At 40.4% G+C, this 20,904-nt stretch overlaps 1 protein-coding gene across 3 annotated transcripts in view; it reads left to right on the top strand.

Annotated features, from left to right (window-relative positions):
• Window positions 1-20,904, top strand: part of CRIM1 (cysteine rich transmembrane BMP regulator 1) — a 185,419-nt gene that overhangs the window by 149,765 nt on the left and 14,750 nt on the right. For all 3 annotated transcript variants that reach the window (XM_019741906.3, XM_019741916.3, XM_074331893.2), the window contains 2 exons: window positions 2,204-2,419; window positions 5,891-6,112. In XM_019741906.3, the coding sequence (XP_019597465.1) occupies window positions 2,204-2,419; window positions 5,891-6,112 (438 nt within the window). The remainder of the gene's footprint in view (window positions 1-2,203; window positions 2,420-5,890; window positions 6,113-20,904) is intronic.

Raw genomic sequence — 20,904 nt, 5'->3', positions numbered from 1 at the left:
TAAGTGTGTAGAGTGAGGGCTGCATCTGGATCTTCACTAAACATGAATTCAATGAAGACTGAGCCAGACTGGTGGAAATGCAAAGATACTGCTAAGAACAGATTTGACTTAAGCACTGAAAGTTAGTGGAACCAGAACTGGTTTTGTCTATTACAGAGATATGGAAAGTACTAATGCAAACACACACCAAAATTATTGACTTGTTTTTATGGGTGTATGAATATCTAAATACACATGTATAAAAATACATATACATCGATATATGTGGGTGTGTAAGTAGATTTTTTCCAAATATCTTTAGTAGATTACCACATATGGATTCTTCTGACTAGAGACCGCAGTATGGTTACATCCATGGACTTGAAAGAATATTTTCTCCCCTCTTCCATTGAATGATCAGCTGTTTTTGGTGTTTGTTTTTTTTTTTTTCCTGGGCTAAGTGAGCAGCTCCTAAACTTTTCTGATAGAATGATACTGTTTCTTAGATTTCTTTTTTCCTTTTTCATCCTCTGCATTTCAGTTTTTCTTTTATCTCCACCTCTCCGGCCACTCTCATATTTTCCCTAAGGCACATGGTACATATATGGAGCAAAGGGAATTGTGAGCAAGATGAGACCTGCAAGCACACATTGTTTTTCTCCTGGTCACTTCTCTACATGTCAGCGTTTAAAAGGGCAGTAATTGTCAATCCTCTCTAAGTCCTTTTGGAAAGCAATAAGGGAGTCTTTTTCCAACATTACTTTATTGATGCTCTTTGGAATCATTTTTTGTTTATAAACCACGAAAAAGGCACTTTGGTCATCTTGCCCCAGATCAATTTTCATTCTGATCATCTTCCTCTCTACTTTCTTCATATACTGGAAAGTTTGGTCCAGTTGCTTAGTAATACAAGCATTGGCCAAGGTCAGCTTTCTGTTATATGCCCTCTCAGTCAAAGTGCCGGTCTTTACAAGTTCCCTTAAGATAGAGCTATTTTAAAAGTTATCTCCTTCACTGGAAATCAGCCTATACCACTGTATGTCAGCAGTGTTGACTCTTGTGCTCAACACCCCTTTCAAAGTAACAGCCTGTGAACTCTTAGGAGATTTCAGCTCTGAGTCTCTGCAGAGATGGGGTAGTTCTTCTGGGACCCAGTCTCCTCTGAGCCCCAAGCATGAGCTGGTCCTGATGTCTCCAGACTGCTTCTCGGCAGGGTTCCACACTGTCAACACCTTCTAGAAATGCTTGTTGAATTTGGATTACACAAATAATGCGTAATGTCTTCATACTTCTCATTTCCCCAGCACAACTCAGGGCAACTCCCAGTACCTCTAGACATTTTCAACATCAAATTCCCTCTCTATCATTATCATCTCACCGAGAGGCCAAAGTTGCCTCTCCTGGAGGGAAAGAAATCATAGTTACCATCAGCCTCTGAGCATTCACTTCTCTTGATGATGCTATCGCCAAATAAATGTTTAATCTCAGGTGAGGGTTTTCAGACTGTTGATTCTGCAAGAGCATTCCTGCTCAGTTTGCTGGCAGCTGGTCTCGATTGGGGTGTGGCCTGCTCAACAGCAGGATGGATTTTCAAGCATAAAAGTACTCAGGGTCCCAGAGATAATGAAGACGGGAGCACAGAGCATTTGGAAGTTGGGTTTAATCTGGAGGTATATCCATGACCCAAATAAGCATAGACTTGGGTTCAAATCCCTTCTCTGCCCTTAATACTCTGAGTCCTCAATTCCCTCATACGTAAAATAGGATAACAGTACCTACCTTGCAAGGTTGATATAAGGAATAAATGAAATAACACACGTTGAGCACTTAGCATAGAAATTGGACCATAGCAAGCTTTCAGTAAACGAAAAAAGTCATCATTCTAGACAATTTCTATACATTTGCAGAAATCCCCTACGAGGACCCTGTTCTTATCTCTACAGAAGGAATTTTCTCCATGTAATTTAATTCTCTTATTGGATTCTCTCATTATTATCCATAAACTCGAACCACTTGAACCTCACTCACTTCCTAACACTATTCTGGTCTGGCCTCGTATTTCTACGCATGAAATCTTTTCTTCACTATTCTGTTGATAAGAACAGAGTGAGGTACTCCATGGTCAATTCATCTTTTCTGTCCTTCAAAGCACCCGGTTCTTCAAGAGTTGGTGTGACTGCCGAGGAATAACTTCTAGTGTTTTGATTTTGTGTCCCCCCCCCAGATGACTTCGTGGTGCAGAAGCCAGAGCTCAGCACCCCTTCCATTTGCCACGCCCCTGGAGGAGAGTATTTTGTGGAAGGAGAGACGTGGAACATAGACTCCTGTACTCAGTGCACCTGCCACAGCGGGCGGGTGCTGTGTGAGACAGAGGTGTGCCCGCCGCTGCTCTGCCAGAACCCTTCGCGTACCCAGGACTCCTGCTGCCCGCAGTGTACAGGTAACCAGCGCTGTGCCCTGGGACACGTGGAGGGGAAGGCTGCATCTCAGGCATTGTCATTCTGCAGACTAGCAGCTTGAGCCCCAGGTAGGGGTGTCCCAAACCCAGTCACCAGTAAGCCAGGCAGGAACATCTGGCAACCTGCTCCCTAAATTCATTTCATTCTATAGACCACATATTTAGGCAATCAGTATGCCTTGCACCTGACGTGACTTCACGGAAAAAAGGGGCCATTGTTTCTTTCTGCCATTTTTGTTCAACCCAACCTCTCAGACTCAGGAAGAGACAGTCATGCTGCACCAGTTTATTTGAGATGATTTTGCTAAGGTGAAAAGTCATCTTTGTCTTTAACAAATGGGAAGAGCAGTTATTGATAAATAATGTTAATAAAATTCTTTGAAATACGTAAGGATGGTAAATATACTTGGAGACTGTGAAGCACGGGGGGTTGCTAAAATATGCATAGGGCTCACCCCCTCAAACCTGTGATGATTAACAAGTTAAGATCCAAAAGTAACTAGCACTTTTAAGTGACTAGCACTGCACATGTACAGAGTATTACTGTTTGTTTCTTTTTTGTTCTCAGATAATCTTGCCTTAGCAGGTCAATTTATGGTCATGAAACAAATACATTATAATCAGACTTTGTCGTATTTTAAACCAAGTTACTGGTTTTGTAACGAAAGTAGCACTTCACATTAACACTAGAATATATGACTTTTTCTCAAAAGATATTTAATTTGTACATATAAAATTAACAAGTTGACAGCACACTACTTTTATTTTGTTGTTGCTCAGTCTTTTTTTCAACTTAAATCAGTAACCATTGACCTTCCAAGTGTATATTCTTAGGGCATTTCTACTCAGTAAAACGTAAGCCCTTGTATTTTATTACTGCTTTTTACATTGGCTTAGCTAGTCAGCTGGCCAGAATCTGTTGTTCTGTCTTTCCATCCAGCACAGTCAATGCCCATTCTCTTCATGGGTTCACACTGATAATATTTTTTGAGCCACATCAGATGAACCTGTAGGGACAGCCACATTATTTGCTGTTGTCATCATGCACTGCTGCCGAGGTGTTGTCATCTTCATACCAAATCTTTGGTGTATTTAATTAGCAGCCATGTTGATCTGAGAAGCTTAGTGTTACACCTTTTCTAGTATAAGATACTTCATAGGTTGTTAGGATATGCATAACCTAGTCCCTACGATATATTTATCATTATTATTATCACTCTGTATTTATCATTCTCACTGTTTTATTCAGATGCAAGCCCTGCTAAGGAGTCTGTTAATATACAACCCTGACTATTCCCATCCTCCCGGTAGAAACCACTTTGAGTGATCCCTTCAATGGAGAGCATGAATTTATATCCATTTAGATACTCCTTTTACAAATACTTACAGAATGCCTGTACTGAGCCATGGGGCTCCCCAGATTAATGAAAATAAATAGAGCAGTAATCCAAAAGAACAGCCAAACAATCCAATATGCCACATTTAAGTAAATAATGACAAAGGGAGAGAAGTGCTTGGAAAGGTAATAATTAAGAGCGCATACAACCCAGGAGGTTTTAACTAAAGTGGGAAGTAGCCACAGGTGCCACTTGTACTAGCATCTGAGGACAAATAACAAGAGTTGGTTAGAGGAGGGAGAGTGGGGGAAAGGACTTCTCCACAACCACTAGCAGGACACGTGCATGGGCTCAGAAGTTCAGCGCGGAGGAAGATGAAGAGCTCCCTGGAAATGGGTCTCCTGAGTATGTTAAAGCACGGTTTCTTAGAGCCGGTCTCAAGGCAAGTGTGCACGTGCAGAGGCCCCTCCGATCCTGGCCAAACAGTGCAGAGGCACTCTCTTCTTCCCCATGGTTCCTGAGTGGACCCAGCACCCTGCGTGCCTGGCTTTGACTTCTCCTTTATGACCCTAAACCTGGGCGATTCTTCTTTTGCTTACATAGAGCTTGAGAGATACGTCAACGAGAGCCCTCATCTTAAATGTTAGGCCTTTCCCTGTTACATACCAATATGACAAAGGTGAAGAAGAGTATTGTCTGATATCTAAATTTTAAAATCAGTCACCCACCCTATAATTGATCTTTCTGAACTTTCCGTTTATAGTTGTGTTGCAGCGATAACACGGTAAGTCTTAAAATTCTAAACATTAATTTCTTCACATCACAATTTCAACAGTAGCTCTGACCAATGGTATATTGTACATCTAGAAAAATACCATCTCTAATCTTCGGATACTTGTGCTCTGAGGTAGTCCAAAAATGATATCTGTGTACAAGAGAAGAGCAGCTTCTGAAGAGCTGTGTCCATCGTGGTAATTGTATCCCCTGGAACGCTTGTCGTCCCCTCTGTGCTTCTGTGCCCCCTCTCACATCAGCCAATTGTGAGATTTCTAATCTAGGAACCTCACCAACATATTTTTCTTTGTTATATCCGAATCATTTTTCTGCTTGAGGTTACACTTTTCCTGTAATTTCAGTGGAAGACTAGACCCAAAGGGATATCTGGGTTTTCTAGTGACATTCTTTTCTGTGTCAAGTGGTAACTAGATCTGAGAACCCTCTGGTCAAAGTCTTTAAATAGCGAAGACACAAATGTCTGCAGAAGATTTTTCTGAGGACGCGTCCTTATGGGTGATTTAGATCTCCCCTCATCTTGCAGCCATGAATGTGAATGCATGAACATTGGAATATTACATGTAGGTGTTTTTTGGTTGGTTGGTGCAGTGAAACTCTGAGTATTGACTGGGTAAGACTACATGTAGCTGCAAGTAAGAGAAAACTCAGCCGTAGTTTTTAAACAGGTAGAGGTTTCTTTTGCATACGTTACAAGGAGTTTGGAGGCAGATGTTTGTTAGCATTAATTTCGTGTCGTAGTGATGTCAAGGTCTTTCTCTTACAGGTAGGATAAGGGTATTACAGCTACAGGCAACTCACTCAGAGTCAAGGCAGGAAGAAGGTGGAAGGATGGCAGTCACATCACATCTGCCCCTCTTTGAAGAAAGGGAAAGCTTTCCCAGAAATCCCCTCATTAGCCAGGAGGTCCCGTTAGCCACAGCCAGGTGACATGGCTACCCCTAGTTGCAAGGGAGACTGGAAAAGCAGGGAGCAGGATTGTCCTGTTTGACTCACACGCATTGTGACCCAAGCCCTCAACCACCCGCACAAAAAATCAGGATTTTGTGACGCTAAGGAGGACGAGTAGGGCAGGTATTATGCAAGCAACTAACAGAATCGCTGCCACAGATCTTTTGTGGTCTTTGCTGTTTTGCTTTAAAACTCAAGACTCTACTTGAATCAGCATGCCTGTTGCATTACTGAGCCGTTGTTAGAGGAATATGGCACACCAAGCCATGGTGACGGAGAGAGCTTTCTATGAGACAGACACACTCATGACGTTGCACATTTGGTGGCCTGCAGCATCTTCTTTTCCCTGATGACCTCTTGTTCATTTTTCCAGATGAACCTCTCCAGCCTTCCTCGTCCCATAATGACAGCGTGCCTAGTTACTGCAAAAACGATGAAGGGGATATATTCCTGGCAGCTGAGTCGTGGAAACCTGACGTGTGTACCAGCTGCGTGTGCATGGATAGCGTAATTAGCTGTTACTCGGAGTCTTGCCCTGCAGTATCCTGTGAGAGACCTGTGTTGAGAAAAGGCCAGTGTTGTCCCTACTGCATAGGTAAGACCAAGAAAAAAAATCCTTCGTCTCTTCCGGGGGCTACTAAATCTATAATGACAGCCATTTGCCTAGATCAGTTAATATTTTTGAAATCTGTTCTTCTGGTTGACGTGCCACATAGAGCCATAGTAGTAACAGCAGGCAGGGGAAGGCTGCAGAAGATGTGTTCCCAAGATAAAGCTTTAAGAATAAAATGCTCTCAGAATGTCCTGATGTTACAGCACTGTCATGTTCTATTGAGCTGCTTCGCGCTTTCAGGATTTTCAACATCAGAACTCTCTTCTCTACCCTGTTATTTACAGTGAGTGGTCTTTTGTTCCACATAGAAACATCGTGTCCCGTATTAGAGTATACTTAATGCACAAAGCTTGCTGCTGCCTTGAGATCAGATAAATTCGAAATACTAACTTAATCTCCCCATTATTCCTCTGTCTGCTGGCAGTTGATTCCATTTCACCCACGCAATTGTCTCTCTCCCAAGCCCAAGAACACAAAGTGAGGCCTGAGTCTCTGACAGAGTCCTGTCCTTGGGATCCATGGAGATACATCCCTGAGCAGAGGATCTATGTATATCAGCCCGACACCTGTAACAGAACTGTTCCTATTGACATAAGCCAGCTACTGTTCTGGAGTCCAGAAGGCTCAGATAGCTGGCAACTCTAATAGCGACTCAGTCCCTGCTCCCAAGGTTCTCCCTCTCCTGTGTTGCTTTTGTATCTAGTCACGTGAAAGACAGTGACGTATTTCAATCTGATAGTGAACTTCTCATCAGAGTAGCAGGTAAATGATCAGGCAAGCTGTATTAATTGCAGGTATTGTCCATTTATTGTTAGAGACTTTTGTGTGCTTTTGAGATATAAATCATTGTGTATGTTTGGGAAGATACCTGAGGAAAAGGAGAGCTCTTCTGGCCACAGAGCTTTGTAGCAATTCCCATAGATGAGCCAATGAATGGCACTCTGGTGCCTAATAGCCATGACTCAGGCTTTGCAGGACGGCCCCCTCTCCGTAGTTGTGATCTCTGGCCACTAGACAGAAGCCCGCTTCCTCTGAGCATGATGCTGCATGTTGGTATACAAGAGATGGAAAGATATTTTAGAAACACAATATCTGCTCTCGGGAATTTCACAGAGCTCGGTTTTCTTAGTGTAATGGCCAGGGAGTATTTAAATTTATGTTTGAAAGTTGGATTCTCTTTTAGTAGGTTGACCATCTATGTAATTTATTCTTCAAACTATGATGCTCTTGAGAGTAAAATGAGGGCTATTAATACTTTATGATAGGACAACTCTAAACCAGGAGTGTCCCAAGCAAATTGGGACATGTGGTTGCCCTGCCTTTTAGTGACAGGGACAGTGGGTTCTGCTACAATACCTACAGGCTTTGTAGCTTCTAACTTTGTAGCTCCTAAGTGGACCAAAAACGTATCAAGGCGTGCATCCAACTTAGTGCTACTTATCTTTTCAAAGTGCTGACCAAAATTCCTACAAAAACTGGAACTGACTTTGGTAAGATCTAAATGAAAGGTATACCTGGGCCCCTGTTTCACGCTGGGGGTGAGGGGTAGGGAATGCACAGCCAGTATCACCATATTTAAATATCAAAACTTCAGTACTGAAAGAAACAGCTCATGAATCAACCAGGGATGCTTGGCTTACACTTGGGAAACTAGGGCCCAGCCCAGGAGGCCTAAGAATTCTGTCTTACCTTCAGAGGGAAAAATCCAGCCGTGAATCTCTCGTGTTCAAAACTCTCAGAATAATTTGTTTAGATAAAAGTTCCTGTTGTGTTTTGCTACTAATTGATAAATTTGTAATCAGTAAATTGTTCACCTAGTAAATCTGTTTCCAAATGAGAATAGTAAATTATTTCTTTCTCACAAAACAAATTTAACAAGTTCAAACTAATGCAAAGAAATCTGCAAATCATAGTATTCTGTGTCCTTTTTCTTTTTTTTTTTTTCTTTTTTTTTTTTTTTGGCCTTCGTATTTCCTGTTACAATTGCTGCATCATTTAGACTATACATTTTTTAGTGTAGGGAAGGAAATACTAATTTGGTCCACATTTGTGATTTTGATTCTGTTAAATTGCAAGCACTTTTACTAAATTGTTCATATAAGCTCATAATTGTATAGTGGAAATTTTGTTTCTGTTCCATCTCCCTCCACAGCCAACCCTCCCCCAATTGACGTAGGTATAATTGTATCACATAACCCTCTGACTTACCTTCAGGGGAACATACTGGGGAGACTTAGCATTTGATGAACAAAACTGCGTGCTGCTCTTCACTCACTCAACTTAATGCCTCAGACATGTTGTTTTATTGAAATAGCCGTGAAGCCCTTTCTGTATACTCATACTTACTTTGCAAGTAGCCTTGCTAGATTCGCCTTCATCCTTTCTCCCCTCGTATGTCCATGCATGTGAAGTCAAGTTCAGTTAATGACTGTGATACGGGAATTTTCTGACTCCAGTTTGCTCCCTCCGCCTCTCCAGGCATGTTTGTTTCTTCTCAGCATCCCGTCCACTTGGCCCTTCTGTAAGGCAGGAAGCCTGGGCACCCCAGCAGGTGGTCACCCCTGTGTCTTAGTGTCAAAGCCTCCATCACCCTCCAAAGATCACCTAGCAAAGGAAAAGATGGAAAGGCCATCATTCTGCGTGTCCTAAAGCACCTGATGGTTTCTCTAGTGGGCACTGAGGACCAGGGCTTGCACTGTCTCCTGTCTCAGGCTTTCTCAGTTTGATCCCAGCTTCTTTTAACCTGGACGATCTGTTCCCAGGATCACATGTGCTTCACCCCAGCCTGCAGATCTGACCGCACCACGGCCACAGGACTCCTTCCTGCATGAATATCCTCCGTAATTAGTCAAATACAGAGCTCTAACCACCTCAAACCTGCCTTTAATACGACTTCTTTGGGTGATAAAACCTCTAAACAAAAGCTTGCTTGCTTGCACCTTGTGTAGTATCCTTATCTGTTACCATAATGGAATTGAAAAGTGGCGGTCCTTCTAAAAGCAGCATAATTATGAATATTCCGTGTTCCTTTCAGCTGAATTATCAAGTCACTAATGTGCCATGATAATGCTTCTCTTTGATGTATGAAGGCCTCATATTATGTGTGCTAATTTAATAGACTGTGTAATACAGACATAATTAATAGGATTGATGATTAATTATGAAAAGTGAACAGCTTTGTCTAATTACTTTTAATACCCATCATTAGGGAATTCATCCTTGTACTAGAAAGACACTAAGTAGTAATTACCCAATCAGTTTAATGGAACATCTGATTCCCTATTTTTTTATATACCAACTTCCTATACAAATACATATGAATTTTTTCCTAATTTTTTTATATACCAACTTCCTATACAAACACATATGAACTTAGATTTTATTTTCATAGGCTTTTTGACTGTAATGATGGATTAAAGAATGGGAATAAGAATCAAAAGGTAACTTCGGTATAAATCAGGTGGAGATAAAAGGTCTGGTGGGAATTCTAATGTGCTATTACAGATTCGATATGGGGTTCCTTGTTAACGATACCTCACAGTGACACTCCACCATGCAAGAGAGCACCCAAGGGCTAATCACTGACTTCATGCCACATGCCTTTCTAGGACCTTCCAGTACTTCAGTGAGATCTTCATTCCATCAAACCCGAAGGACAGCAAATAATTAAGCCAGCAACTCTTAGTGTGCCTGTGGGGTGCTGCCCTGGTCACATCACCCTTCTCCGATATTTGTGCTGGTGATGCTTCTGCTGAGGGCCAGACTCTAGCAGCTTCTATCAGGGAAAGCATCAGCATTCCAGTGGAAGCTCACCATGTCCAGGGGTTCCATCATTCTTGGTCAGATATTATAAGGAAAGAGCCCTACTTTGATCATAAAGATCTTCTTAACACGTTGCGTACAGATCACGAGAATCTTCATGAGGGATTTAAACCCCGCCGTACGCAACGTGTTAATTTAATTTATTGGGGCTTCAAGCCCATATTGCTGCTGCGTCATACCTGTTAAAGTAGGAAATTAATTTGCTCAGGTGTGTCCCCTGATCAAGCCAGTCTAATTGAGCAGGACTATTCTTGAGGAAGCAACACTTGTGTTGGCCAAGTCGGAAATATTACTCAGTGCATAGAATATTGTTTTGAAACTTAGGATTTGGCAAGTATTTATTTATTTGGAATCATGTGTTATTGTAGAAAATATTTGAGGTCAGATATTTGTTGGCTGGAAATCCCTGAGTCATTGCATCTTTCTCACTGAAGAAGTGTTTGTCAAAGGTTAGTTATTTTTAGATGGCAGTCAGTTTTTTGTGTGATGTACGTGTTTTTATGTTATAACTTGATGTGAACAAAGTTAAGATACTTTGATTTCATGTCTGCAAATCATCTACCATATTTCCCCGAAAATAAGACCAGGTTTTATATTAATTTTTGCTCCAAAAGGCGCATTAGGGCTAATGTTCAGGGGATGTCATCCTGAAAAATCATGCTAGGGCTTATTTTCCGGTTAGGTCTTATTTTCGGGGAAACACGGTAGTATCTTTTAAATGTTTTTAAGTATTTCATATCTTTAAGGAGCTGTGAAAATGAGTTCTGTTATAGATCATATATGAAAAAATTATTTTCTTACAGGTTGCATATCTGCCTAATCAGAGCTTAGCTATTTTTATGCGATATATATTTTATATATATATATACACACACACACCCACACATGTGTATATATGTGTGTGTGTGTATATATATATATACACACACACACACACACACACACACACACACACATGTGAGTATGTATGTGTGTGTATATATATAAAGCATATATCTCATATTAATATTTGAGGTGGAACTTCCACTTGGAATCAAGCTGGCTTAACACTCAGTTGTGGTGGTGTAATTATATTTCTTCTCTATAGTGATCTTCAACTAGCAAATGATTAATAATATTTCTCCTTATTAGGGGCAATGTCTACACTTTATATCAAATCAGACTATTACACAGCATTCATTTTTGCTTAGGTTTATGTTTATTTGTTTAGGTATCTTTTCCTAGAGATAAACATAAATAGTGTCTCTTTGGAGCATCTGTTGATCATTATGTATTTAACTCAGTCCAGGAGTCAAACATAGTAAATATTTAATTTAGCATCTCTAAGATATACAACCCATGGAATGACATGTTGTACATTTTTAAGACATAATGTTATGATACTGGCATCTTCATTGGAAGATTTTTCACAGCTGTTTCTCCGGTGTGTTTTCTTAAAATTAAAAACTTGTGTGTGTATTGGAAGGAGAACTTACTTTGGAGCCCAAGGGTTCTGAGCCCACCTCTGCCACATTCTTGCTATGTCTCAGTGATATATATATATTCCTGTACTTCACTAAAGTACTGTGAAAATTAATAATACACACTGATGAAAGTACCCTATGAATGTTACACGCAGTGTGAATGCCTGTTGGTTCAGTACAGTTACAGCTCTTCTGACGTGCAGTGCAGCTGATGGGAGTAACATGCATCAAATGGATTCTGGTCATTCTCTTTAAATAGATAAGAGCACCTGTCTTTCTGCAGGAGGAAGTCCTGGATACAGCATCCAGTGACGGGCTTTGGAAGGACAAGGGTGTGTCAGGTAGCACTCTGGTGGTGTACTGTGTCCTGCACATTCTTAGCTGAAATGGCCTCAGTGTGATCCAGGTAGAACAGCGTGATTCCTGAGGGTTTGTCGTGCGGCCGTGTTGCGGCAGTTCCTTGCCCACAAACCTCTGAGATTCGCTGTCCATTCATGCCTCTGGATGTCACCACGGGAGAGAGAATGGAGTGCTTTTATTTTTTGTTTGGGAGGCTAGTCCCACTTGGGGAGTCTGTGAGCTTATTGTACATGCTCCGCCGTGATTCCTGGAAACAGAGTACTTGGCATTTATCATCAGGGCAGATTCTCGTGGCGAAGAGACCTGGCATGCTTCCTGCATGTTCTTCAGAGCTCTCGGTTCCTGTGGCCCCCCCACTGGAGCCCCGGTGGTCACAGTTATTGCGGAGGTGATTTAAGCAAAAGGGAAGGGAAGCTTTCCCTCCAGAAGGGTGCTTTTCTGTGTATTGTTTAGAGTGTAAGACTGAAAGCATCCTGGTTGTCATGCACTGTACTAACTTCGGAATGGGTCTAAACTTGTCACTGCAAAAATAAACGGTGTTTGATTTCAGTTTGTTTAGGTCTTGCCCTACACCCCAGGAAGCATCTCATCGTGCTTCGTCCGTAAGCAGCTTTCTCTTCTCACTCCAGTATCCTTTTCAGGCCCCCTGGCTGTGTAAGCAGAAATTCAAGTTGTCCTAGTTCACTTGGGGGGACCTCTGAGTGGCATCATCTTTATCTGGGCTCCCAGCCCCACATTCTTATTGTAAAGAGGTCTGTTGCACAGAAGGCAGGCTGGCGCTGATGTTTCCAGAGAGATCTAGTTGTGTGCCTGTCACTTCTTATTTCTGTCCAGGAGGCCAACCCTGATTTTGAACCCTCTAATGGTTCGGGAGAGACCCCTTCTACAAGGATTACGTTTCTCATGAGGAAATGCAATCAGATCTGAAGTCAGGCTAGAGACCATCTGGTGGGGCTGGCCGAGTATTCCTGACACTTGGGCTGTGACAGGATAAACCATCTCCTATAGGTGGAGAAACTGTCCACTCTGGCAAGTCCAGTGGCTTCCACCTCAAGGTTTTAACAAGGTTCTATCCTCTGAATTTTACATCGATAGCTTCCTTTAAATCCCAAAGGACATGTTATATTTTCCTTTTTGTTTGGGCCACCTTGATCTTTCATTGTTCCCGCCTGCCTTTTAGATTACATTATATTTTCAAAAGGATTTCTGTGTATAATCTCCATGTGCCGATAGGTACACCTTGGATTGCAGGCCTTGTAAGAAATGAGACCTCATTTAAAGCTGAAAATGGAATGTTTCCTTGAACTATCCATGCAGTGTATAAAATGATCCCATAATAGACGCTTAATTCAAGGATTAAATTCTATTGCTGAGAAATTCTGACCTCTTTGCTTGCAGCAGAAATCAGCCACACGTCACTGTGTTTACCAGTTCGGTGAGATTTTTGTTCATGGAACTCAGGAAAATATATAATTCCTGTTAACTGGGAATCCTGTGTTCCTACCTGTTCCTTCTAGTATGTTGAAGAAACCTGAAAGGCTCTTTTGGCCTTTCTAAGGAGACCTAGACTCCCATCCTAAGAAATAGAATAAAATAAAGTAAAAATGGACTTTCAAGGAAGGTCTTAAAATTGTGGTCAGATCTGCTGTCACAGCAGTTAAGACATTATATACAGATAGGAGTTGGCCTTCATGGCAACATTTGTCTCCATTTTTTCTTTTTATAAAAGTGAGTTAAGAGCAGATGTTTTATTTCTTAGAAGCTAAAGGTTATAAGATAAAATACTCAAGTTTTCAGTTAAATCAATAAACATTTTTTGCATTTTTAGCCAAAAACCTTTATAATTATTTGCTGATGGAATTACTAGGTATTACATCTCTTTGCCTCATTAAAATTGTCTAGACTGCCTGCATCACTTTTAGCAAGACTTCAATTCCGTTACAATTTCACATTCTTTTACAGTCTATGACGGTCCAGTGAGCCAGCATATTCAAAATCAGCCGTCATCTCCCATGCTTACAAGTCTCTGTGCCCCTCTTAGTGACCTGCAAGTTATTTGCCACGATTTCTGTTTGTCTCCTCTCTGTGTAAAAACATTAACGCAGGTTTCTCGAACAGGAGGCACACACCTTCTGTTTATTGTCCAAACGTGGAGTTTGTGCTGAGCCTGCACCCAACTTGAGATGCAGAAATGAAGATATCACAGGCCAGAGATTTTAGTGTCTGTCAGTTAAAAGGAAGTAAAATAGAAGATACAAGTAGCATTTTATTCCTTTGCGGGAGTTACAGAAGGAGCGCCGTGATGCAGTGTTACATTTATAAGCTAAACTTTTAAAAAGTACTTCCCCTGTACTCACCCAAGTCAGCTGTGTCAGTGGGGAGACTTGGCTGCCCTTCCCACTCCCTTTTCTAAATCTCATGTTACCCATCATGTACCTGGTACTTTTTTACACCTGCCTAAGGGATTTCACTGAAGTTTTTCTTTAAATCCCTCAAACCTAAGAAACCAAACTGAAGTATCATGTTATTAGCAGGGCCAGCAGTTTGCACATCTTTTCAAAATATTTGGCATATCTGTTTGGACCTGGCATCACACAAGACTGTTGAGACTGTCTGGATCTAGGAGCATCTCCCCGAGGGCATCTGCCTTGGGTACAACTGCATCCTGTGTTTAGAATGATGATCTCCATAGTGATGGGTCAAATGAACAAGCACCCCACTACACCCCTGTGCTGGATTACTTTGTGGTGGGACTTATTCTGAGAGTAAGAGCCGCATTTAGTTTCTTGGCCACTGGGAGCCCAGAGTAAATTACTTTTCAGGACTCTAAATAGTACACTGGAGATTTGAAAGAACTGATGCAATTTCTAAAGCTGCCTAACCTCCTCCCAGGAAGTTACTCCCACGCCAAGACTCTGCAATCATGACCACCACAACCAGATTTAGAACCTAAAGTTTCTATATAAGAAAGTTGTCTCCTGGCAGAAATTGAAAACGTAAGTTCAAGTGGATTTTAGTTTTATATGCTTCTACGGAGGAAAGGCAAGGTTGATGGCGGTTAGTGGGACCTGAAGATGCTTTCTTTTCAGAGCCTAATGTATATCCCTCATCATGGTCAGATTCAGAGCAAGACCTGAGCTACTCCATCAGTGATTCCTGAAACCCTAAGTTGGATCTTTATAAAGGAAGGAAACAGCAAAATTCTAGATCGTAGATTTTCACCAGCTGTTAATTAGCTTTCTAATATAGCTGGTAAAACAGCTCAGGAGGAAAGGCATAGTCCGAGTTTAAATAGCCTGTTAAGGCTTCTTTTCTATTTTTGAAAAGAAGTAAAATGGAAGTTTAAACAGTTGGAAAGTTCAGCTCGAAAGGAGTTAACATTTCCAGCTCTGGCCATTTTTTCCTCCCCTCTTCTATTAACCAGAATCGAGGAAAATGAACGAAAAAAAGACACACAAAAAACACTAACAGACATTGCATATTTTCATTGTAGTCATATGTGATACAAGTATGCTACCCCAGCTTTTGTTTCATTTCCATTTGCATGAAATATATTTTTCTATCGCTTTACTTTCAGCTGCTTATATTTGAATCCAAAAAAGATAAGACATGTCTGAACATCCATGAGTTAAATGTCCCGCTGAAGGAGCCTCATAGCACAAGTGGTCCAGGCTCCTGACACACACTTGGGGTATGTTTGCAGAAGCAAATCCCCATTCCTTAGCAGGATCTTTGTTTCTAAAAGAGAACAAAAGTCACTTCAAGCCGAATCTGATGGGTAAGATAGAGGCCAGAGCTAAGGAAACAACATACCAAAGCTGATCTAAACCAAGGAGTGCCCATAAAATAGTAACCATCTTCTTTGCGTGTTTCAAAACTTGAGTCTGGATGCCATGGTGAAAGGAAAATTCCAAAGCTGTTGAAGCAAAGGCAGTACCGTTGGAATATGTTTATAGCCCTCTACAGTGACTGCTTAGAAGAGGATCACATTTGTTTGGATATATAATTCCTGATACGTTTGTTTTAAAAGTAAGCCTTATTATACTTGTGTCATACCTCATGTTTTCCTTTATGTTTCCCTTGAAACATTCTACTCTGATCTATCTCTGAAAGAGAGAGACAAAGAGAGAGAGAAGTGGGAGAGATTTGCCTGAGAAGGACCATGAGTCCTCAATAACAACTTCCTTATCTCCATTCCTTGATAGGATTGTACGAGATGTGTGATGCATTCAGTTGAAGGGTAATTTACCTTTGAAGACAAAGACCTTAAGACCCAACAAATGTAAGGAATAGGAAATCTAAGGGTCCACTTTCCAGAGTCATTGCATATTTTGAGCAGTAACCACTGTTGTTTGTGGCGTGGATCTCTGTGCAGGAACATGGCCCTTCCTGAAGTCATCCCACTGGGGACACGGCGAGCAGAAAGTGTGTGGGGACTGGAGCCAGACCCACTTTAGTTCCCGTCCTGACCCTGCCACTTTCTGGCTGTGCATCTTGGGCAAGTGATGTAACCTCCCTGTTTCTCGGTTTTCTGTAGAATTGGATAATACCCTGTCCCATTGGGCTATGGAGAGCAAATGGAATTGATATATGTAAAATGCTTAGCACAGTGCCCAGTGCATAGCAGGCACTCAGTAAGAGGAAGTTATGATTATTATGAGGTACTGAAGAATCAAACTAATGCCATTGTCAGCGTAAGCGAACCAGTTGGAGTGATAAATATAACAGTCCAAATTAAATGGCACAGCCCACTCGATAGCCAAATATAAACGGTTTAGATTTTTTAGTTAGGTATTCCCATGTCTCTATTTCTATATCCCTCTTCAGCCTAACTTCTTAAAATGCTTTTATATGTACTGTCAATTACACTCTGCTCTTTTCTCCCAAAGACTGCAGTGACTTTATTAACTTATTATTTAGAGTCTCAAATTGCATAGAGTGGATGCCGTGTCTCCGCCTACACCAAGTAGTTTCTAAAACTTTCTGATAGAGCTTTCTCAGATTAACCCAAATGTGCCATGGAAGGAAGTGGTGTATCGAGATGAGGAAGTGAGCATGTAAGAAATAGGAGCCACCAAGTTCCGTCCGTCAGCCAAAATTCACTCCGTGCTTTCAGGCCTCTGTTTAGATCTTTTCTTTTCAGGTGAAATTGAATCAAAAGCAGAAATGTTCCCAGACAAGAAAAAGCTAAAGGAGTTCATCACCACCAAAACAATATTATAAGAAATGTTAAAGGGACGTCTTTAAGAAGGGGAAAAAAATAAAAATAAATATGAATAATAAAATGGCAATAACTATCGGTGTGTACCTATCAGTAATCACTTTAAATGGATTAAATGCTCCAATCAAAAGACATAGGGCACCTGAATGGATAAGAAAACAAGACCCATACATACACAGTCTACAGGAGACCCACTTCAGATCGAAAGGCACTGAAAGTAAGGGGATAGAAAAAAATTTTGCATGCAAATGGAATCGAAAAAAGGCTGGGGTAGTAATGCTTATATCAGACAAAATAGACTTTAAAACAAAGGCTATAATAAGAGACAAAGAAGGACATTTCATAATGATAAAGGGATCAATCCAACAAGAGATCATAACCCTTGTAAACCTTTATGCACCCAACATAGGAGCACCTAAATATATATAAAGCAAATATTGATGGACATAAAGGGAGAGATCAACAGTAATACAGTCATAGTAGGGGACTTTAACACCTATGGATAATCAATGGATAGATGTTCCAGATAGAAAATCAATACAGAAACAGCAGTCTTAAATGATACATTCGATCTGATGGATTTAATTGATATTTTTAGAGCATTTCACCCCAACGCAGCAGAATATACATTATTTTCAAGTGCGCATGGGACATTTACCAAGACAGACCACATGTTAGGCCACAAAACAAGTCTCAGTAAATTTAAGATTGAAATCATATCAAGCCTCTTCTCTGACCACAATGGTATGAAACTAGAAATCAATTATAAGGGGAAAAAAAAAAACGCAAAAACTGAAAAAAACACAAGCACATGGAGGTTAAATAGCATGCTACTAAACAAGGAATGGGTCAACAATGAGATCAAGGAAGAAATCAAAAAATACCTTGAGACAAATGAAAACACAGTGACCCCACATCTGTGGGACACAGCAAAAAGCAATCCTAAGAGGGAAATTCATAGCAATATAGGACTACCTCAAGAAATAAGAAAACTCTCGACACACGTTCCCTTTCCACTGGAGACTGAAGACTGAGTTTCCCCAGCTGGAGCTGGAACACCAAAGCTGTCTCAGGACCAGAGCAGAGCAGAACTGAGCAGAGCAGGGCCATCTTACCCCAGGGCCGCCTCACAGCTGTGCTGTCTCCTAATTGATCTGTAACACTATTGAGCTGTTGCACAGCCCTACTGCATCACAATTGAGCTATTTGAATGAAATAAAATTTCCTTCTTCCAAGCACCCCAAATTGGGGATTCCTGTTGGCATTGAATTGGCGTCCAGGACCATCAGTTGACACCTGAATGGGGATTACAGTTGACAATGGAGATTATTTAATTCAGGGAAAATATTCAAGTAAAACTAAATAGTGGACCAAAATTTGGGTAGTTACAGAGGCTGTGGTTGAAGCTGGGATGAAGTGGTGGAAGGCACGTTAGCAAAATTTGAACCTGTGTCCTTTATGATCAAAGGAACTAAACATCAGAAACCTGGTGTTGATTTTCAGGTAGGTTAAAATCATTAACAGAGGCTAGGACAGGGAATCTGTAAGGCTTTATTTCAGTTTTGAAACTGCCACTCACTAACTGTGTGGGCTTGGGCAACAACGTTATCTTCATAAGAATCCTACCTCAGGGAAAAATTGGAGTCTGACTGGGAAAAATAGGCAGTGGTTGAGACATTAATTTTTGCTACCCTGTCTAAGATTCTGGATTTGATGCTCTAATAAATTGATTAGCCTTATTGCCTCTTTATCAGTGGAGGGATATCACCAGACAGGTGTTTAGCAGTTGCAGTGGAAACAGGATAAAAAAATTAAAAAAATAAAAATCTCAAACAATCTAACTTTACACCAAAAGGAGCTAGAAAAAGAACAGAAAAAAAAAGTCCAAAGTGAGTAGAAGGAAGGAAATAATAAAGATCAGAGTGGAAATAAACAAAAGAGTCTAAAAAAACAATTCAAAAGATCAGTAAAACCAACAGCTGGTTCTTCGAAAAAATAAAATCAATAAGCCTTTAACCAGACTCATCAAGAACAAAAGAGAAGACCCACATAAATAAAATCAGAAATGAACAAGAAGTAACAACTGATGCTACAGAAATACAAAGGATTATAAGAAAATACTACAAATAATTATACGCCGACAAATTGGACAATCTGGAAGAAATAGGTAAATTCCTAGAAACATACAATCTTTCCAAGATGGAATCAAGAAGAAACAGAAAATCTGAACAGACCTATTATTACTAACGAAATCGAATCAATAATCACAGAATTCTAACTAACAAAAGTCCCAGACCAGATGGCTTCCCAGGTGAATTTTACCAAACATTCAAAGAATTAACACCTATCCTTCTCAAACTATTCCAAAAAATTCAAGAGTAGGAAAGACTCCTAAGCTTATTTTACTAGGCCACTATTACCCTGATTCCAAAACCAAACAAAGACACTCACTATAAAAAAAAAGAAAATTATAGGCCAGTATCTCTGATGAACATGGTTGTAAAACTCCTCTATGAAATATTAGCAAACCGAATTCACGATACATTAAAAAGATTAAGTGGGATTTATTCCTGGGATGCAAGGTTGATTCAATATCAGCAAATCAATTAACGTGATGCACCACATAAACGAAACTATGGATAAAATCATATGATCATATCAATAGATTCAGAAAAAGCGTGTGACAAAATCCAGTTGTTTTTTTTTCTTTTCCCATAATTTTTTTTTAAATTTATTGGGGTGACAATTGTTAGTAAAATTACATAGATTTCAGGTGTACAATTCTGTATTACATCATCTATAAATCCCATTGTGTGTTTACCACCCAGAGTCAGTTCTCCTTCCATCACCATATATTCGATCCCCCATACCCTCATCTCCCACCCCCCAACCCCCTTTACCCTCTGGTAACCACTAAACTATTGTCTGTGTCTATGAGTTTCTGTTTCTCATTTGTTTGTCTTGTTCTTTTGTTGTTTTTGGTTTATATACCACATATCAGTGAAATCACATGGTTCTCTGCTTTTTCTGTCTGAGTTATTTCGCTCAGCATTACACACTCAAGATCCATCCATGTTGTCACAAATGTTCCTATATCATCTTTTCTTACCGCCGAATACTATTCCATTGTGTATCTATACCACAACTTCTTTATCCATTCATCTATCGAAGGACATTTTGGTTGTTTCCATGTCTTGACAAAATCCAGTTTTAAGGTAAAAACTCAGCATTGTGGAAATAGAGGGAATGTATCTCAACATAATAAAGGCTATATATGACAAACCCCCAGCTCCTGCTCAACAGTGAAAAGCTAAAAGCGTTTTCCTTAAGATGGGGAACAAGACAAGGATGTCTCCTTTCACCACTTTTATTCAACATAATATTGGAAGTCCTAGCCACAGCGGTCAGACAAGAAACAGAAATAAAAGGCATCCACAGTGGAAAGGAAGAAGTAAAACTGTCATTATTTGCAGGTGACATGATACTGTATATAGAAAACCCTAAAGATTCTACCAAACAACTATTAGAACTGATAAAAGAATTCAGTAAAGTAGCAGGACACAAAGTTAACATTCAGAAATCGGTTTTATTTTTATACACCAATAATGAACTATAGGAGAAGTTAAGAAAACAATCCCATTTACAATTCTATCCAAAAAAAAAAAACAACAAAAAAAAAAAACTAAGAATAAATTTAACCAAGGAGGTAAAAGACCTGTGTGCAGATAGGCTTAAGAGTTTGAGGGTCAACCACTGCAGCTCTGATCCACTGGAATCTCTGCAGTGGATTGATATGGCCTGACCAAGTCCATGACAAGCTCACCAAATGTTTATTTCTTAAAGCAGGAAAATGACTCATACTGAAATTATCTCTGCCTAGCCTCCCATTGCAAGAAACGGGGTCTTCC

The sequence above is a fragment of the Rhinolophus sinicus genome, chromosome 2, assembly GCF_057876585.1.
Source record: "Rhinolophus sinicus isolate RSI-liver-muscle chromosome 2, RSI-T2T, whole genome shotgun sequence".
In the NCBI taxonomy this organism is placed as follows: domain Eukaryota; kingdom Metazoa; phylum Chordata; class Mammalia; order Chiroptera; family Rhinolophidae; genus Rhinolophus; species Rhinolophus sinicus.
The sequence above is the reverse complement of the archived record's forward strand: the minus strand, read 5'-3'. Positions and strand labels throughout refer to the sequence as shown.